At 36.7% G+C, this 17,520-nt stretch overlaps 2 protein-coding genes across 3 annotated transcripts; one reads left to right on the forward strand and one right to left on the reverse strand.

Annotated features, from left to right (window-relative positions):
• Nucleotides 1-270: 270 nt before the first annotated feature.
• LOC306854909 (solute carrier family 2, facilitated glucose transporter member 10-like) lies at nucleotides 271-4,287 on the forward strand. Of its 2 annotated transcripts, XM_079393218.1 has the most exons (6): nucleotides 271-516; nucleotides 944-1,015; nucleotides 1,770-2,984; nucleotides 3,162-3,284; nucleotides 3,383-3,518; nucleotides 3,693-4,287. In XM_079393218.1, exons 2-6 carry the CDS (start codon nucleotides 1,012-1,014, stop codon nucleotides 3,784-3,786), a joined length of 1,572 nt encoding a protein of 523 aa, XP_079249344.1. In that variant the 5' UTR covers nucleotides 271-516; nucleotides 944-1,011; the 3' UTR covers nucleotides 3,787-4,287. The 2 variants fall into 2 exon arrangements, with proteins under 2 accessions (XP_079249344.1, XP_079249345.1); XM_079393219.1 differs by lacking the exon at nucleotides 271-516 and having other exon boundaries at nucleotides 719-1,015.
• Nucleotides 4,288-5,204: 917 nt separating this feature from the next.
• On the reverse strand, nucleotides 5,205-13,968 carry LOC306855112 (casein kinase II subunit alpha-like; the record flags this gene model as incomplete). The annotated part of the gene is made up of 12 exons (XM_079393563.1): nucleotides 5,205-5,320; nucleotides 6,203-6,292; nucleotides 6,429-6,577; nucleotides 6,660-6,760; nucleotides 7,823-7,924; nucleotides 10,493-10,603; nucleotides 10,874-10,957; nucleotides 11,366-11,425; nucleotides 11,507-11,557; nucleotides 11,708-11,809; nucleotides 12,162-12,273; nucleotides 13,868-13,968. 12 exons carry the CDS (start codon nucleotides 13,966-13,968, stop codon nucleotides 5,205-5,207), a joined length of 1,179 nt encoding a protein of 392 aa, XP_079249689.1.
• Between the last annotated feature and the right edge of the window lie 3,552 nt (nucleotides 13,969-17,520).

Raw genomic sequence — 17,520 nt, forward strand, 5'->3', positions numbered from 1 at the left:
ACAAGCCACCAATAGAAGGTGACCAATTACCAGTAGAGACCCACAGGGTCCAGTTTCCATTAAAACCAATATAAGTCCCATTATTACCAGTAAAACCATTACACATTTTGTGATGGTGTCTGTTTTTTTTTTGTTTTTTTTCAGCAGGGTTATTAGTCTATTTTATATTTATATTATATTAAATGTGTTAGTAAGACTCAATACGACATGCAGTTACAGTGATAAGATTAATGCTTTCAGAACTTTTATTTACAAAGGCTCGCTGAGTTTAAGGAAGAGTACAGCCTCCTGCCACGTAGTCGAGACTTCCTCGGATGAACAGACTTCACTGAAAGCAGGCTCCAGGGAACTTTGCCAGAAAAAAAAGGCAGATGAAAACTATGATGCGCCATAGTAGCGATTCCCTTTGGCAGTGACTATGTGGACCGCGTATAATCTTAAACAATGTACATTTGGATTCAGTCAGTTTTCTATCGGGCTAAAACATCTCGTCTGAGGGATGTTAATCGGTCAGAGGTGAGTTAGCTACTTTTAGTTGTCTAAAATACTGTTTAAATGGTCGAAGCGTTGCCAGCCTCTTAATTTTTCCCCCACTTCTGTTTTAAAAATAACGGGTTGGTCTTGAAGATGCTATTCCACTGTATAGCTTTTGACATGCATGGCTTCAGAAAACTTTACATGGAGCAATACATAAATCCCACAGGCTTCGAAGTTCTGAGGACAGGACTGCAGTTTAGAAACATCAGCTGCAGATGATTGATAGCTCATTAGAAACGCACTCAAGTGCTCTGCTGTAATGAGACGCGAGAGTTGTCATGGTGACAGCGTTCTGAATGAAGCGGACAGTCCCGCTGATCAGGAGGACTGGACAAATAAACAACAGATTGTCCTTTAAAACTCGCAGATCACATTCGCTATCTTTATGTTTTTGTTTTGGAAACAGATTATATTCCCGGACGAGACAGACTTGTTGCGTATTTGATGAGCCAGCGTCTGTAAATTCTGTTAAAAATGGGTAAGTGTCAGACCTGTTCGATGCTTATTTGTGTTTTTGCATGTAATTTTTAAGAAAAATACAAAACGAAGTATTGTAATTGATAATGGTTATCTCTATAGCAAATAAATACGACATATTTTAATATCAGTTAGCTGTTTTTGAATTGTTTGTAGCCCATTATGGTGATATTGTTGTACTTGATCTAGAACAACATGTAGCTATAATTATAATATGCAGTTCATAGTTTATGGCCTTATGTAGGCCTATGTTTTCTATTTCTTGTAATTTAAGATAACCTTCGGAAATATGACTTTTCCTACTTTTGAACCATTTGTATAAACTTGTTGACCAGTGTTCTGAAAATGATGATGTACCCTCACTATATTTGGAGTCAAGTTAGGGTTGTAGGTTAAAAATATATAAATATAAAATATATTTTTATAAATAAAAAAATATACTACCCATGTTTGCAGCCCGAGGAGATGTGCTACTTACATTTTTAACACATTTATAGGATGGTAGTACATGTTGTAATTTTATACATGACCTATTTAACTGCTGGTTGAAAGACAGACATCCTGAGCAGGAAAGTCAGATTATCAGAAAACCATTTCAATCATCTTAAGAACCTTCTGTGCAGGGAAGGTTCCATGGATGTTAAAGGTTCTTCATGGAATTATCGATGCTAATAAGGAACCTTTGTTTTTTTAAGAGCATATGAGCAGGCCCATCCCAGCTGTGTGTTATGTGTGTGTTACTTTCTCTTTCCTAGGTTGCTCTGTCCTGGTGCTCACTATCATTGCGTCCACTCTTGGTGGTCTAGTGTTCGGCTATGAGCTCGGAATAATATCCGGCGCTCTGCCGCAGCTTCAAGCTCAGTTCTATCTGGGTTGTGTCCAGCAGGAAGCCGTGGTTAGCGCTCTTCTGATCGGATCGTTGTCAGCATCAGTGATTGGTGGCTGGCTGATTGATCGTCATGGCAGGAGGACATCAATCTTACTGAGTAATCTCCTCATCCTGGGAGGCACCATTATCCTAACTTCAAGCATATCTTTTTTGGCACTGGTGGTTGGTAGGGCCATCATTGGTTTTGCAATGAGCATTTCTTCTATGAGCTGCTGCATCTTTGTCTCTGAGATGGTTGCTCCCGAACGCAGAGGGTTGATGGTTACCCTGTACGAAGTTGGAATTACAGTTGGGATCTTGTTGGCCTATGCGGTCAACTACGTTTTATCTGGAATCCAAGCAGGATGGAGATACATGTTTGGACTTGCTATTATACCATCTCTCATGCAGTTGGTGTCCATTTGGTTTTTACCTCAGACAACCGGTACCTCTGAAAGCCTCGTAACGGAGGACGATAGTCAGCAATCTGATAGATTAGAAGGAGAAATGTCAAATCAGCACCCAACAGAAGAAGTTAAATATAGTGTCTTTGACCTTTTCAAATCCAAAGACAACATGTGCAGAAGAACCGCCATTGGTCTTGGGCTGGTGCTAAGTCAACAATTCACAGGTCAGCCGAATGTCCTCTTCTACTGTTCCACCATCCTTTTCTCAGTGGGATTTCAGAGCAGCGCATCTGCTGTTCTTGCGTCAGTGGGTCTGGGTATAGTCAAAGTCATTGCTACTCTATTGGCAATGGTATGTTCAGACAAGGTTGGTCGAAGATCTCTTCTGATTGGGGGATCCACAGTGCTGGCTATAGGATTGATACTTACTGGTGTCTTGTGCGGACAGTCTGTGATTGATACAACAAAACAATGCAATTCATTAGAACCACATTCGAATTTGACCTCACCGGCTGAAAATCAAGAAAACGTGGGCATCAACTTGGTCAATCAAAGTGCTCCATCTGCTGGACATGAAACACATGATGCTTACGGAGATTCAAATAATTCTTCACACTCAGAGGACATGTATAAGTGGATTATTTTTATCTGCTTGATGACAGTTGTGAGTGCCTTCTCAGTCAGCTTTGGACCAAGTAAGTTTTCTTGAAGTAATACCATACTTTTACTGTGATTAAAGAGGTAGTGTCACTGGCAGCACCAGAGTATACAGTTAAACAATGATGTCCAAATAACTGCTTTTCATCTACCAGTATATTGCTGCTACACAACAGCTAGTACTAATTGCATGAAACTGCATATTTGGTTCACAGTGACATGGCTTGTGCTAAGTGAGATATTTCCAAAGGAAGTCAGGGGAAGAGCCTATTCATTCATCAACTGCTTCAATGTGGGGGCCAACCTCATAGTTACCTTTTCATTTTTGAGTATAATAGGTATGCACAACCACCACGACCACACACAAAGTCAGTCGTCATTATATGAAATGTATTTGCAAATAATTTTCATCATATTTCATTGGCATTTTTCTCAGATGTGATAGGTCTATCTGGAATATTCTTTGTGTATGGAGTTATCGGAATGGCAGCAGTTGTGTTCATCTACCTCGTGCTACCAGAAACCAAAGGAAAATCTCTTCATAAAATTGACAGAGAACTCTCTCAGACACGGTAGGAGCACATATTCGCTGTTGTGACCAGAAAAGCAGTTTTTTCCTTTGGAGTAAAGCAATTTGGCCAGAATGAACTGGAATATTAATGGACTCTGACTTGTGCTTGATGCAATTCAACAATATCTGACAACATCCAGTCAATGCATTACTCAAAATCTGTTCTTTGTTTTAGATTTATTCACAGAGAGGAATTCTGCAATATTTTCCAAAGAAGACATTTCTCCCCAGGGTATCAGAGAGTTCACTTGACAAGCACAACAACATGACATGAAGCAGAAAGTTATGAAATCCCTCTGCTGACATCAATACGGATCAATCTGTTCACTGGATAATATTGTTCAATGTGTTAATGATAATGGCTATCTATTTTTGTTTTCTCTTTTGTAGGAACTATTGAACTATGATTCAAATGGTTGGTTCACATGCATGTGATATTTACTAGTGATATATCTTTATGAAATCATGAAATACTTTTGTAATTATAATTTGGAATAAGTATAAATTACATGTACTTGACTCTTGTTTTATGGCTTTTGTAGTCTGTGACAAACACATTAAAAATGTACAATTTAAATGATTAAAACATTGTTTAAATGATATGTGGAATTGCAGAGATCTAGAGAGATGTTAGGAACGTCTTACATTTTTCATGTAGATTTTTAAATAAATGAAGTTTCTGAAATTGATATGTACTTTTATGCAGCTCAATGAAAACAAATGATGCACACAAAGTAGGGTATAGTGCAAAATAAAACCCCTTTCTTATTAAACAATGCATTTATAAACACTATCATTGCTTTGCATGAATTTTAAAATAGTAAATGAAACCATTTAACACTCATATGTTGGCACTTTCTTTGCATTCAGGACATATATTTGATCAGTTCATTCATTCCCTGGGAACTGAACTGTACATGATTGCCCACTTCAGTGCTCTAATTTGTACAGGTTCAAAGTATGATATTTAAATCTTAAAAATATATTTATTTATATGCAACCCATCAGAATTGCTTATCTAATAAAAAATGTTGGTATATGTTCATAGCCACACTGTTAATGTTGGTTCAGTCAAATGAATTGAATACAAAGACTGGATAAGCAATGATTCTTTATTACTGGATTATGGGTATACAGAAGTTATGGACTACTGTATATATATATATATATATAAAATGCCATAGCATTGCCATTTATACGGGACGTCCACAGTGAGAGGAGCTAAAGACACTGCTGTGTGTTGAGTCAAGGCGATTGGTGTGACCTGATGTGAGCTACAGTAAACAGCACCAATACACACTCTGAACTACGGCAGTATCATTTCACACTTGAGAGAGGATTTGCTCATTGACTGCTGACAGAAATACTGTGCTACCACGTGCTTCACTTGCTCCAAGAAACAGTCCATGTTTTCAAGTAAAGCTAAGCTGTTTAATGGCAGGACAATGTATGTAATATCACACAGGATGATTCTCTTTCTGTGAATAAGCTTTCAAACACATCCAGCGCACGTCTGCCTGAGGTAAATACATGAAAGTGAACATCTCGTGATGAAGTGCATGCAGTTTCAGATAAACTCATGCTGCACATCCTGCGGGGTAAACTGAGGGGTGGTGGTGCTGAGGAGCTCTAGCTAACAACAGTCCCAGAGATCCTCAGCAGGTTTGGTGTGATAGGTACAGTGACGTCACTGAGCGGCCCCCGTGGCTGCAAGCACTGGAGTGTTTAGGCTGCTGGGGGCCATGAGAATGGGGGAACCCGTCAGGGCCCCTAGAGCTGTGGAGGCTGGAAGCGCCGCTATTCCTGGTGAAGCAGTCAGGAAAAAGAGGAATCTCAAACACTCTAGTGACAATTCCTTGGATGTACACATGAGCTCTCCTCAAATTTGGTCATGCTTATTTGGTGCTCAAGAAACATTTATTATTATCAGTGTTGAAAACAGTTCCTGCCTTATATTTTTCTGGAAACCATGATACATTTTGGAATGATACACTATGGAAACTTCTGCCAAGGGATAAAAAAAAGGTAATTAAGACTTTTTATCTCACAATTATGACTTCTTTCTCGAAATTCTGAGTCAGAATCCTGAGATATAAACCCCAAATTGCATAAGATATAAACTTGCAATTCTGAGAAAAAAGTCAGAATTAAGAGATACAAGCAATTACCTTTAATTATTTATTTTTTTAATTCCATGAACACCATGAGATGTAAACTCAGAACTAACTAAAAAAAAAAAAAAAAAAAAATCAGAAGATATAAACTCGGTAAAGTCAGAATTCTAAATTATGTTTGCAAAGTCAGAATTGTGAAATAAAAAGTTACATTCATCTTTTTTTATTTTTTTTGATCCTGTGGCAGAAACAAGCTTAATTCCATAAAGAATGCATTCATCGGGTACCAAGCTAAAAGTGTTTTGATCACCTTTGAGTCATTGAATGCATATTTTAAAGTTCATTGTAAAGGAGAAATAAATTTGCTTATAATTTTTAATTAGTATAAAATTATAATTCTGTTGTTCTTGTTTCTGTGACCTGTGCTTAAATGAATTTTCCAGATTTAAAGCTTGCCAAGTTCTATGGACAAAATCTAACAAAAATGTGGGTGTGTGTTTGAATCATTATTATCATTATATTGACATTTTAAAGTAGACAAAGAGTTTGATATATGCTCGGTATAGCTCACCTGTTATCATAGTGGCAGTGCTCACTGCAGTGTTAGTTGTTGGCACAGTAGTTGATCCTGCGATGCGAATCTGATCTTTCACAACAGGGACTAAGGCAAGGGGCAAGATTTCATAATTAATAAAAAATACTAGTATTTTTTAGTGTAAATGTATAGAATCAAATGAAATGATCTTCATAGTAATTCAATAGACCTGGTGCTAATGTAATATTTCAAATGCTATTACAGAAGTAGGGGTGCTCCATGGCCTCTCGTGCAGTCAGTCTGGTCTGATGGTCGTAACGCAACAACTTGTCCAGAAAGTCAAGAGCTTCAGGACTGACCAAGTGTTGGTTTTCACTGTGAACGAACCGCTCCCATCGCTTACGGGAATGTCTAACATGAGGTAAATGTAAATTGGCAAAAATCAGATTACAGAAGACAGTGCTAACAATGCCAGGTTATAAGGAGGGCTCACCTTCCCAGAATGTCATTAAATCGAGGCTCCAGCTCAATGTTGTATTTATCAATGCAATCATAAAGATCTTCTGTTCCGAGAACTTTAGCTATTCTCACCAACTTTGAAGAAATAGGAACATCGTGATCAATTCAGTCAATACAACTCAAAGTAAAGACCAACAACTGCCTTCATATACGTCACAGTGCTCACATGAGAGATACTCGAACTTACGTATTGTTATTGCTTTTATTATAATAATTAATAGGCTAATAGTAATGTGATGTGTATAACAAAGACACTGTAAAAAGACTGCATTACTAGTGGCTATTAAGTACATTTTCAAACTTTAATCCTAAATTTCTTGTAATGTACCTTTAACTAAAATACACCTTTAACTAAAATGATCATATAAAAAAATAAGCAAATTCAAAACAGTGTTATATTGCAAGCACTGCTGAGGGTTCATTTCTATTTATTCCACAGTTAAGGTCTGTTCATGACAAGAACAATAACTATAACCATACAATTATATTAGTGTCCACACCAAAGGACAATACTGTTCTGTTTATTATGAGCACACACTGCAGTTTATAGAAATGCCTGAGCTTTTCAAAGTTAGGTGGATTCTGATTGGCTGTCAGTGTTTTTATTGTTTGGAAAAATAAAAAAATTAAAGTGATTCCTTTGAATTGTTCCTCTATGTCGTTATTCTCCTGGAATAGGAGTGGTTATTGCGGTTACACTTTATGTGTACTTACCTGAGAAAGTACTGGGTAATATAAGGTAACTACGTGGTTAAGGCTAGGTTTAGGAGTAGGTTCAGGGTTAGTACCTAGTTATTACACAGTTATTATAATTATAACACATACATAGTATGTCCAAGCAGAACAGGACTGTAAAACAAAGTGTTATCGTTATTGTTATAGTCATCGTCCTTGGTGTTAACGGGCCTTTATTTCTGGTTCTCTAATTAATCTTTTTATAATTTATTATTATTTTTTAAAGCAAACATCAAGGTTAGAGTGAGGCAATTACAAATGATTAAAGTAAATAAGGACAATGTTTAGGGGGTATATGTATCATCTATGTGAGGCTTATCATTTTATAAAAGCACAGAATATTCCTTTAGTTATCAAACAACTCATTGAACCATCCATTTATCAAGTTCCTGATATATTCACCTGGTCATAGTTATCATGTCCATGGAAGAATGGCTCTTTCCTAAAGATCATACTGGCCAGCATACAACCAAGACTCCACATATCAAGACTGTAGTCATACATCTGGAATGACAAAATAAAAGTGATTTTTTTCAGATTTCCAAAAGCTATTGCAATTCATTTTGCCAAGTTCAGCAAACAAAATCTCAAAAGGTAAATTCTCAAAAGCTAAAGAGTTTTAAGTGGCTGACTAGACATTTTAATCTATAGAAAAAAAACTACTTAAAGGATTAGTTCACTTTTAAAAAAACGTTTGCTGATAATTTACTCACCCCCATGTCATCCAAGATGTCCATGTCTTTCTTTCTTCAGTCGAAAAGAAATTAAGGTTTTTGATGAAAACATTTCTCCATATAATGAACTTCAATGGGACCCAAACGGTTCAAGGTCCAAATGACAGTTTCAGTGCAGCTTCAAAGGGCTTTAAACGATACCAGACGGTTATCTAGCGAAACGATCGGTCATTTCAAAAATAAATAAAAGTTTAAGTTTTATAAGCACAAATGCTCACCTTGCTCTGTTCTGTGATGTGCGTTCGTGACGTCACGTAATACGCAATGACGTTGAAAAGGTCACGGTTGACTTAGGCGGAAGTACCGAGTCAGTAGGCTTTTTAATATTGAAACACCCAGGATACACACACGAAATGGGCATTTTAAACGATAAACTGACACAAAGACATTTGAATATGTGTATATGGTCCTCCTTCCGCACATTTGTAAACACTGACTCGGTACTTCCGCCTAAGTCAACCGTGACCTTTTCCACTATTTGTGCTTATAAAACTTAAACTTTTTTATTTATTTTTTAAATGACCGATTGTTTCGCTAGATAAGACCCTTATTCATCGTCTGGTGTCGTTTAAAGCCCTTTGAAGCTGCACTGAAACTGTCATTTGGACCTTGAACCGTTTGGGTCCCATTGAAGTTCATTATATGGAGAAATGTTTTCATCAAAAACCTTAATTTCTTTTCGACTGAAGAAAGAAAGACATGGACATCTTGGATGACATGGGGGTGAGTAAATTATCAGCAACATTTTTTTAAAGTGAACTAATCCTTTAAGCTATACAGTGGGGGGGGGGGGGGGTAATTTGATCCCCTGCTGATTTTTTGTACGTTTGCCCACTGACAAAGAAATGATCTGTCTATCATTTTAATGGTAGGTTTATTTGAACAGTCAGAGACAGAATAACAAGAAAAAAATCCAGAAAAACGCATTTCAAAAAAGTTATAAATTGATTTGCATTTTAATGAGTCAAATAAGTATTTGACCCCTTCGCAAAACATGACTTAGTATTTGGTGGCAAAACCCTTGTTAGCAATCACAGAGGTCAGACGTTTCTTGTAGTTGGCCACCAGGTTTGCAGACATCTCAGGAGGGATTTTGTCCCACTCCTCTTTGCAGATCCTCTCCAAGTCATTAAGGTTTCGAGGCTGACGTTTGGCAACTCGAACCTTCAGCTCCCTCCACAGATTTTTTATGGGATTAAGGTCTGGAGACTGGCTAGGCCACTCCAGGACCTTAATGTGCTTCTTCTAGAGCCACTCCTTTGCTGCCTTGGCCGTGTGTTTTGGGTCATTGTCATTGACCCCGTCCATCGTCCCTTTGATGCGGTGCAGTTGTCCAGTCCCCTTAGCAGAAAAACACCCCCAAAGCATAATGTTTCCACCTCCATGTTTGACGGTGGGGATGGTGTTCTTGGGGTCATAAGCAGCATTCCTCCTCCTCCAAACACGGAGAATTGAGTTGATGCCAAAGAGCTGGATTTTGGTCTCATCTGACCACAACACTTTCACCCAGTTCTCCTCTGAATCATTGGCTAACTTCAGACGGGCTGTACATGTGCTTTCTTGAGCAGGAGGACCTTGCGTGCTCTACAGGATTTCAGTCCTTCATGGCGTAGTGTGTTACCAATTGTTTTCTGGTGACTATGGTCCCAGCTGACTTGATATCATTGACAAGATCCTCCCGTGTAGTTCTCTGCTGATTCCTCACCGTTCTCATGATCATTGAAACTCCACGAGGTGAGATCTTGCACGGAGCCCCAGTCCGAGGGTTTCTTCCATTTGCGAATAATCGCACCAACTGTTGTCACCTTTCTTACCAAGCTGCTTGGCGATGGTCTCGTAGCCCATTCCAGCCTTGTGTAGGTCTACAATCTTATCCCTGACATCCTTGGACAGCTCTTTGGTCTCGGCCATGGTGGAGAGTTTGGAATCTGATTGATTGATTGCTTCTGTGGACAGGTGTCTTTTATACAGGTAACAAACTGAGATTAGGAGCAGTCCCTTTAAGAGAGTGCTCCTAATCTCAGCTCCTTACCTGTATAAAAGACACCTGGGAGCCAGAAATCTTGCTGATTGATAGGGGATCAAATACTTATTTCACTCATTAAAATGCAAATCAATTTATAACTTTTTTCGAATGCATTTTTCTGGATTTTTTTGTTGTTATTCTGTCTCTCGCTGTTCAAATAAACCTACCATTAAAATGACAGACGGATAATTTCTTTGTCAGTGGGCAAACGTACAAAATCAGCAGGGGATACATTTTTTTTTTTTCCCCACTGTATTTTATAAAATGAATTTTCAGTTGGACATCTGTATATAAATAGATGTTAGGTCTGACCTGGTAATCTATCAGTAGTTCTGGTCCTTTAAAGTAGCGAGAGGCCACTCTGATGTTGTACTCCTGTGCTGGGTGATAAAATTCAGCCAGTCCCCAGTCAATGAGACGCAACTGAAACAAGACAGCATTCAACAGTCATTTGACATCTGTATACATAATGCTAATGATAACTATACATGCTGCAAATGTCAGTGGTTTATTGAAACTTTAAACCTTCAAGCAAGACTCTGTTTTATGCCTATGCAGCATTATTTCTTTAAAATTGCATTGTTTTTAATAATTGTTTCTAACATACTTTCATCTCAAAAAATGATGTTGTTGTTTCTTATGTGAATATTAAGCAGTGTTGACAGTTTATTTTTTGAAGTAAACACTGACTACCTTTCTGTGCTCATGATCAATCATGATGTTGTGTGGTTTGACATCTCTGTGCATAATACCCATACTGTGACAGAAATCCAAGGCCTAGAGACAAACAACACATGAGATCACATCAAAACCTCTAAAGCTATTACAGGAATCCAAATGGTTTACAATACAGAACAATAAATAACTGACTTCTAATCTGATGTACATATCTAATGGTTGATTTCCTGCCTATTTCAAAATGTAAAATGCTAATGACAGAATGTGGGAAAGACAAGTATATAATCTTGTTTAGTTTTCTGATTTTTACACAAATTGTAGTGTTGAACTCAACCTTTAACCAAAATGTTTTTACTAAACTGCAAGAAAAACGGCCAAACAAACATTTAATTATTTACTTAATTCACAGGAAATATACATTTAAAAATCACTAGAAACCATGATTTGTAAACATAGTCTCTGTTAAACATTTATTTTTAAAAGAGTTTTAAGTACTACAACTCTCACCTTCAGAATCTCAAACATGTAGAAGCGAATGTCATAGTCGGTCAGTGTCTGATACAGTTGCTGACGAAAACAAAGATGAAACTAATTACATAACAGGATTGTGTTTTTGAGGTTATCTGAGATTGAGAATAAGGTTTTTACCTTAAAGTCTGTGTTGTTCACATGTTCAAAAACTAAGGCAGGTGTTCTGGACTGCAATGTGTTAAAAAAAAGGGTTTATTTTCTTCGGTAACATCAAACTAAATAAATACACTTGAGTGCTAAAATCTGTTTTTACAGGATAATTTGATTGTTATTTTTGTATTACAAATATCACAACCAGCAAGGCTTCTGAGTACTGACCACTGGGTCTTTGACGATGTCCAGGAGGGTAATGATATTTGGACCCCCGCGAAGGTTCTCAAGAATCTTTATTTCACGCTTTATCTTCTTCTTCTTCACAGGCTAAAAAAATGAGAGAGTTCTTAATGATCCACAAACTATTAGGTCTGTAACAACTTTTACTTTTTAAATGCTGCTGCAGTGATTTTTCAAAATGGAAAGGATTACATGAAAGAAAAAAATAATCAATTAAAATGTAACATGCGTAACCGTGTTTTTTTTATATTGAGAAGCCATTTGTGTTAACAACAACATATTCTTTAAAGGCATGCACAGATAACTCTGGACAGCTAGGTTCACCGACATGCCACATTAATATTTGACAAATAAGAAAAACTTGGCTTCAAATGGCTTCATTTTTATACTTGCATTGCCCATTTCTGTTAACCACAGTATCAGGAGGAACTGGTCTTACCTTTAGTATTTTAACCACAACTTTCTCATTGTTTGTAATGTTGATTGCTTCAAACACTTCGCTGTACTTTCCTCTGCCTAACTTGCGGACCAGTTGAAAATCATCTTGATTGCTGGAAAATATATGTTAAACGTATTTAAATCAGCATTTAGGTCATTTTACACCTATTTCAATATCAATACTTAGGAAACTTTTTCAAAACTCTTCAGTTTTCCAACTTTCAGCTTAGAACAGCAGTTAATTTCACATTTAAAGTGCACAAAACTACCAAAACACTTTATACATGTATCAAATCAACTCATTCTTTCCATTTAGCTAGCAAAGCTTGTCACTTTGACACTCATAAAACACTGACCTAAAATCACAAACAGGTAGCATTATGTTTTCTGTTGTAAAATTGATTTAAAAACCAAGAATGTCAGAGTCTACTGTTAAGAATTCACTGCAGTATATGTCAGATGGTCCATGCTTGAATTACAGTACAACATTATTCCTACGTGTTCTCCTTCTGTGTATTTGTAATTAAAGACTAAATGTCCTTGCACACTGAGTCCAAATGCAATTTTGCATATGCATTTTTTTTTTTTGTATTCGTCATCCTTTCCTATCAAAATGCTTGCTACGGATGGGAAAATGCAGAAAATCGAACCCAGTCCAATTTTTTAAATGATGGACGTATATTTCGGAGGCAGTGTGTAAACGTGATTGACACAATGTAAGGTTGTATTTATTTTTAAATGTATGAAAATTTTGGCCTTAACACCTGTTTATGTGTTTAGCTTCATGTAATTGTTTTGATAGTATTTCATTGTTTAGATTTTCAATATGGTATTACTTAAATGTAGAAAATCACTGGCTGTCTTATACAGTTTTATATTATGTTTTGAATTTAAGTTGAACAGTTTTGAAAAGAGTATGCAAATTGGCCTGTAGGTTCATAGAGTTTTAGTGCTAGTTGTGTCTGAGCGAGAAAAGAATTCATGTCATTTGAAACATGCAGTCAATGAATGTATTCTGTGCCAAAGCAATGATAAAGTGTGAGGAGTTTTGAAACGTGACCTACGTATTGAAAAAACTGGTCCTAGCAATTGTTTAAAAAATCTCACTGAAAAAGCATGTGATCAGCCAACAATATCAAGCAGAATTCAAAGGAGAGCTCTTCTAAGCATTAACTGCAAATGGCTACAGAAGGGCAAGTCTGAACCACATCAGTGAAAAGAGCACAATGAGAGCTGCAGAAGCATTTCATCAGTGAACTCTTTCCGCTAGAATCTGGTGACATTCCAGGAGCTTTTCCTCAAGGGCGAAAAAGCTAAACAAAAAGTAGCACAAACACAATATGAAGGTAACACATCTATGCAAATCGATTGTGTTTGCCACTTTAAAGGGGTTACTACTTAAACAGAATGTACAGTAAAATAAAAGAAAAAAGCATGTATTTTCAACCATATACTGTATATAACAAGGCTGTCCAAACTCTGTCCTGGAGGGCCGGTGTCCTGCAGAGTTTAGCTCCAGCTTGCCTCAACACACCTGCATGGCAGCTTCTAGTATGCCTAGTAAGAGCTTGATTAGCTGCTTCAGGTGTGTTTAATTAGGGTTGGAGCTAAACTCTGCAGGACACCGGCCATCCAGGACCGAGTTTGGACAGCCCTGGTATATAACATAATAATATAATAATAATAGATATATTTAGTTATACATACCCCCACTCAATAACATGCGATTCGTAATCCCAGTATTCTCTGGGCCGTTGTGTGTTGACCTCAGTGTAGACTCTGGCGCGACTCGCCACAGGTCCTGACATGACACACAGTTCAGCACTGTGTTTACTGTACTGCGAATTAAAATCAGATGAGAACAGTTTTGCAGAAAGTGCTGGCTACAGGGAAGGGGCCATAGAAGATGGAAGCGCCTTCGGATGCTGTGGGGAAAAAAGTGAATAAATTAAATCAAATAGAAAATCTGAGACTTTGTCAAGAGGATACTATTTAAACTAATTTATATTTTTGTGTGTGTGTGGTGAATAACTTTAGCACAAACTTTGTGTCATCTGCAGCAAAGCTTTGCATTAATTAGGTTGTGTTTGAACTAAAAACTTGAAATCTGACTTAAACACCCAGTTTTACTCATTAATTATTTTTTCACCCTCACCCTCGTTCTTCTGGGGAACCCCAAAGAACAAAACATTTAAGAATTTTTGGTTACCACTGACTTCCATTATATGGACAAAATCCACTGAGACATTTCTCAAAATATCTTTTTGTAAATGTATCTTTATTTTTTTAAATCAATTTGTTTGTTCCACAAAGAAAGAAAGACAAACAAGTCTGGAATGGCATGAGGTTGAATGAACGATGACAAACTGTTCATGGATTTTTAGGTGAACTCTCTGTATTTGCTTCAGTATATTGTATAAGACCATGTCAATCCCTATTTTTTATAAAAAAAAATTTAAGTCTGCAGTTAAATTTGCATTTTCTCAAGAAAATACCAGTACTTGATAGAAAGCTTCTCAGAAAAGGAAAACATTATGACATCATCAGCTTTCCAGGCTATCATGGCAGTGTTTGAATGCTTAACAATCTAACAGCGTAAGCCAATGGGAGACTTTCACAGTTTAATGTAAACTTTGATAAAAATATATGAAGTTTAAGTCATGGATAGTTGTTTTGATTTAGATTAATTTTACATCTATTTAACATTTAAAAGTTCCAGATACAATTACAGTGGGGGTACACACAGACCAAAGTTACATTCATATTATTTATGCTGCATAACTGCAGTATAATAGATTAAAAAGCTCTTTTCATCTGTTTCAGTTACATGACTTCTTCCACTCATGCAACATACTTGCAGCCATTAGCACGGCAAATTATTCAATGCACATCAACAGACGTAACCAGGAAGAAACATCATAAATAGTTTAAATTAATTCACAACCCATCTCCATATATAGCATTGAATTATGGGTTAAATATTTGTACATGTCTATGAATGTTTGATTTGGTAGGTTCTGTGTTAATTTGGTTTGGACCCGGTATTAGTGAACATTCTGATCAATGAGGTTGTCTACTGAATTACATATAACGACATTCTAAAGTTTCCAATTTGTTGCAACAATCCCGGGAGTATTTTTTTCTTTGTGATGGAACAGAAGCCCTTCATACCTTTGGGCAGCGTCCCGAGTGGAGTGGGTGCGTGAAGAGGGACACTGGGACAAAAAGGGCTAGTAAGATGTAATGGAGACCCCTCACCACTGCATTTAAACTGCAAGCATGCCTCTTCTCACAATGGTCCAGGAAGGGAACTGGGAGATATTTCCATGCAATCATCAACCTACAGCTTCCTTTTAGATTTTCAAAGGTTTTTACTAGTTAAAATTTAATATAAAGCATTAGTAATTCACTACAGTTACAAAAACAGGTTTAATATCAGTGCAGTAATTGCTGTAGCTGGCATCTACATATTACAAGTAAGAACTTCCATTGAAATCCATTTAGCAAACTGCTTGTCCAGTGTCGGGTCACATGGATGCTGAGGCCTATCCCAACATCTCGGGCCGTACGCAATTAAAAATAGCAGTCATTGCTTTTTGAAAAAAGTTTTTTTTGTTTGTTTTTAAAAAAAAATAGAAATCGCATTTTAGATACAAAACATTGGGATGAACTCCATCCATTAGGCATACCAAGAATTCTTACTGATGGACACTTTTTTTTAGTTACCCTATTCTAATTCACATTCTGCAAGTGATTAGATGTTAAACCTGCTTGCCATTATATTAAGATTTTTGTAAGTAAAAGATATACCATTGGTTAAAAGATATGATGCACGCTATTTAGCACACAGCACCTGCAAACTAATAAAGAATTTACTGGCATCAAATACTCAGTGATCATGTTTTACAGCATTGATGCAAACACACTGTAATAAATGGGATGAGTTTTCTCCACAAAACCCATGAACAGGACCGGCTTCCTCATCTCAACACCAGTCTTTACTACAGCTTTACACACATTTCACTGCATGCAGAGACGCATTTACCTTTCCGATGACAGCTGTGTTGACGCGCTAATGTTCAGCCCGTCGTGGAGATATTTATCCTTATTTCAGTGGGATATGGAGTCATTTCTGTCTCAGAGACTCAATATGGCTGTTTGATAACGGCTTTGAGAGCGCACGCGCCAAACATCACAAATAGATAATGACTGACTTTCTCAAACAAGCATGGCGCTAACAAACAGTTCGATACCAGATGTATAGCCTGAATGCAATGTAAATCTCTTTAGATAAACGTATCTTTCAAATTCATAAATTATATAAGCGATTCATTTCTTATAAACATGGCAGAAACGTCATTGCATTTTTGTCAAAACCATATTGCACCAAAAATTTATATCATGCTTCTTGGCACATTTTGACATTATAAAAAACGATATATATATATATATATATATATATATTAGTGCTGTCAATCGATTAAAAAAAATAACTAATTAATCACACATTTTTCTAAAATTAATCGTGATTAATCACGCTTAACCCGCACCTAACATTCAAGTTTTTAAATAAACAATCTTCAAATGTACAATGTACAAACAACATAAAGACAGTATATTTTTAATATTTCTTTAATGGTATCTTTTTCATGATTGAAGGTCAGGATCACTGATATCAATACTACTCTACTGATGTCTCTATAAAATTTTTTTTTTTGCCCCCTGAATATTTAACCATTGACTGTAGCCATTCAGCATTACAGTATAATTGAGAGCTATCAATGTGAACATTTATTAGACTTAACGTCTTATTTAAGTGAACTTAAAACAATCTTCACATGAACCCATTATAATAAATGACATATTTAGCTAGCTGTGCCCTTCAGCAGAAATATACAGAAAATGAATACTTACCAAACACTAAATTAAATATAGATGAACCCCTTAAAACTATAAAAGTTATTGATTTCCTCTTTTTTTCTTTTGTTCTTGGATTAATAGACATCACAGCAGCTGGTTATTAACTTATTTGCCTGCTATTGCTTTAAAAGCTGCTGCTGTTGAAGGTGATGGGGATCTGACATGCATCTTATTTTCTCACAAATCTCTTTACATTTTCTGACTCACTTCAGGTCTGAAAGTCTCAACTAATGAGCGGATGAGTTGAATTGGGTATTTTAGATGAGGGAGACAGTGCTAGGGTGCCTCAGGACAGTTTTTAAAACCATTTCAGAGACATGTACTTAAATGTGACGCATATATAACATAGGCTATTGCACTCATGCACACAGTTTAAGGCAGCTTTAATCGCCTTTTTGGTAACTTCATGCCTGAACTGACGGCATAACTACGACACTGCA

The sequence above is a fragment of the Barbus barbus genome (genome assembly GCF_936440315.1).
Source record: "Barbus barbus genome assembly, chromosome: 35".
In the NCBI taxonomy this organism is placed as follows: domain Eukaryota; kingdom Metazoa; phylum Chordata; class Actinopteri; order Cypriniformes; family Cyprinidae; genus Barbus; species Barbus barbus.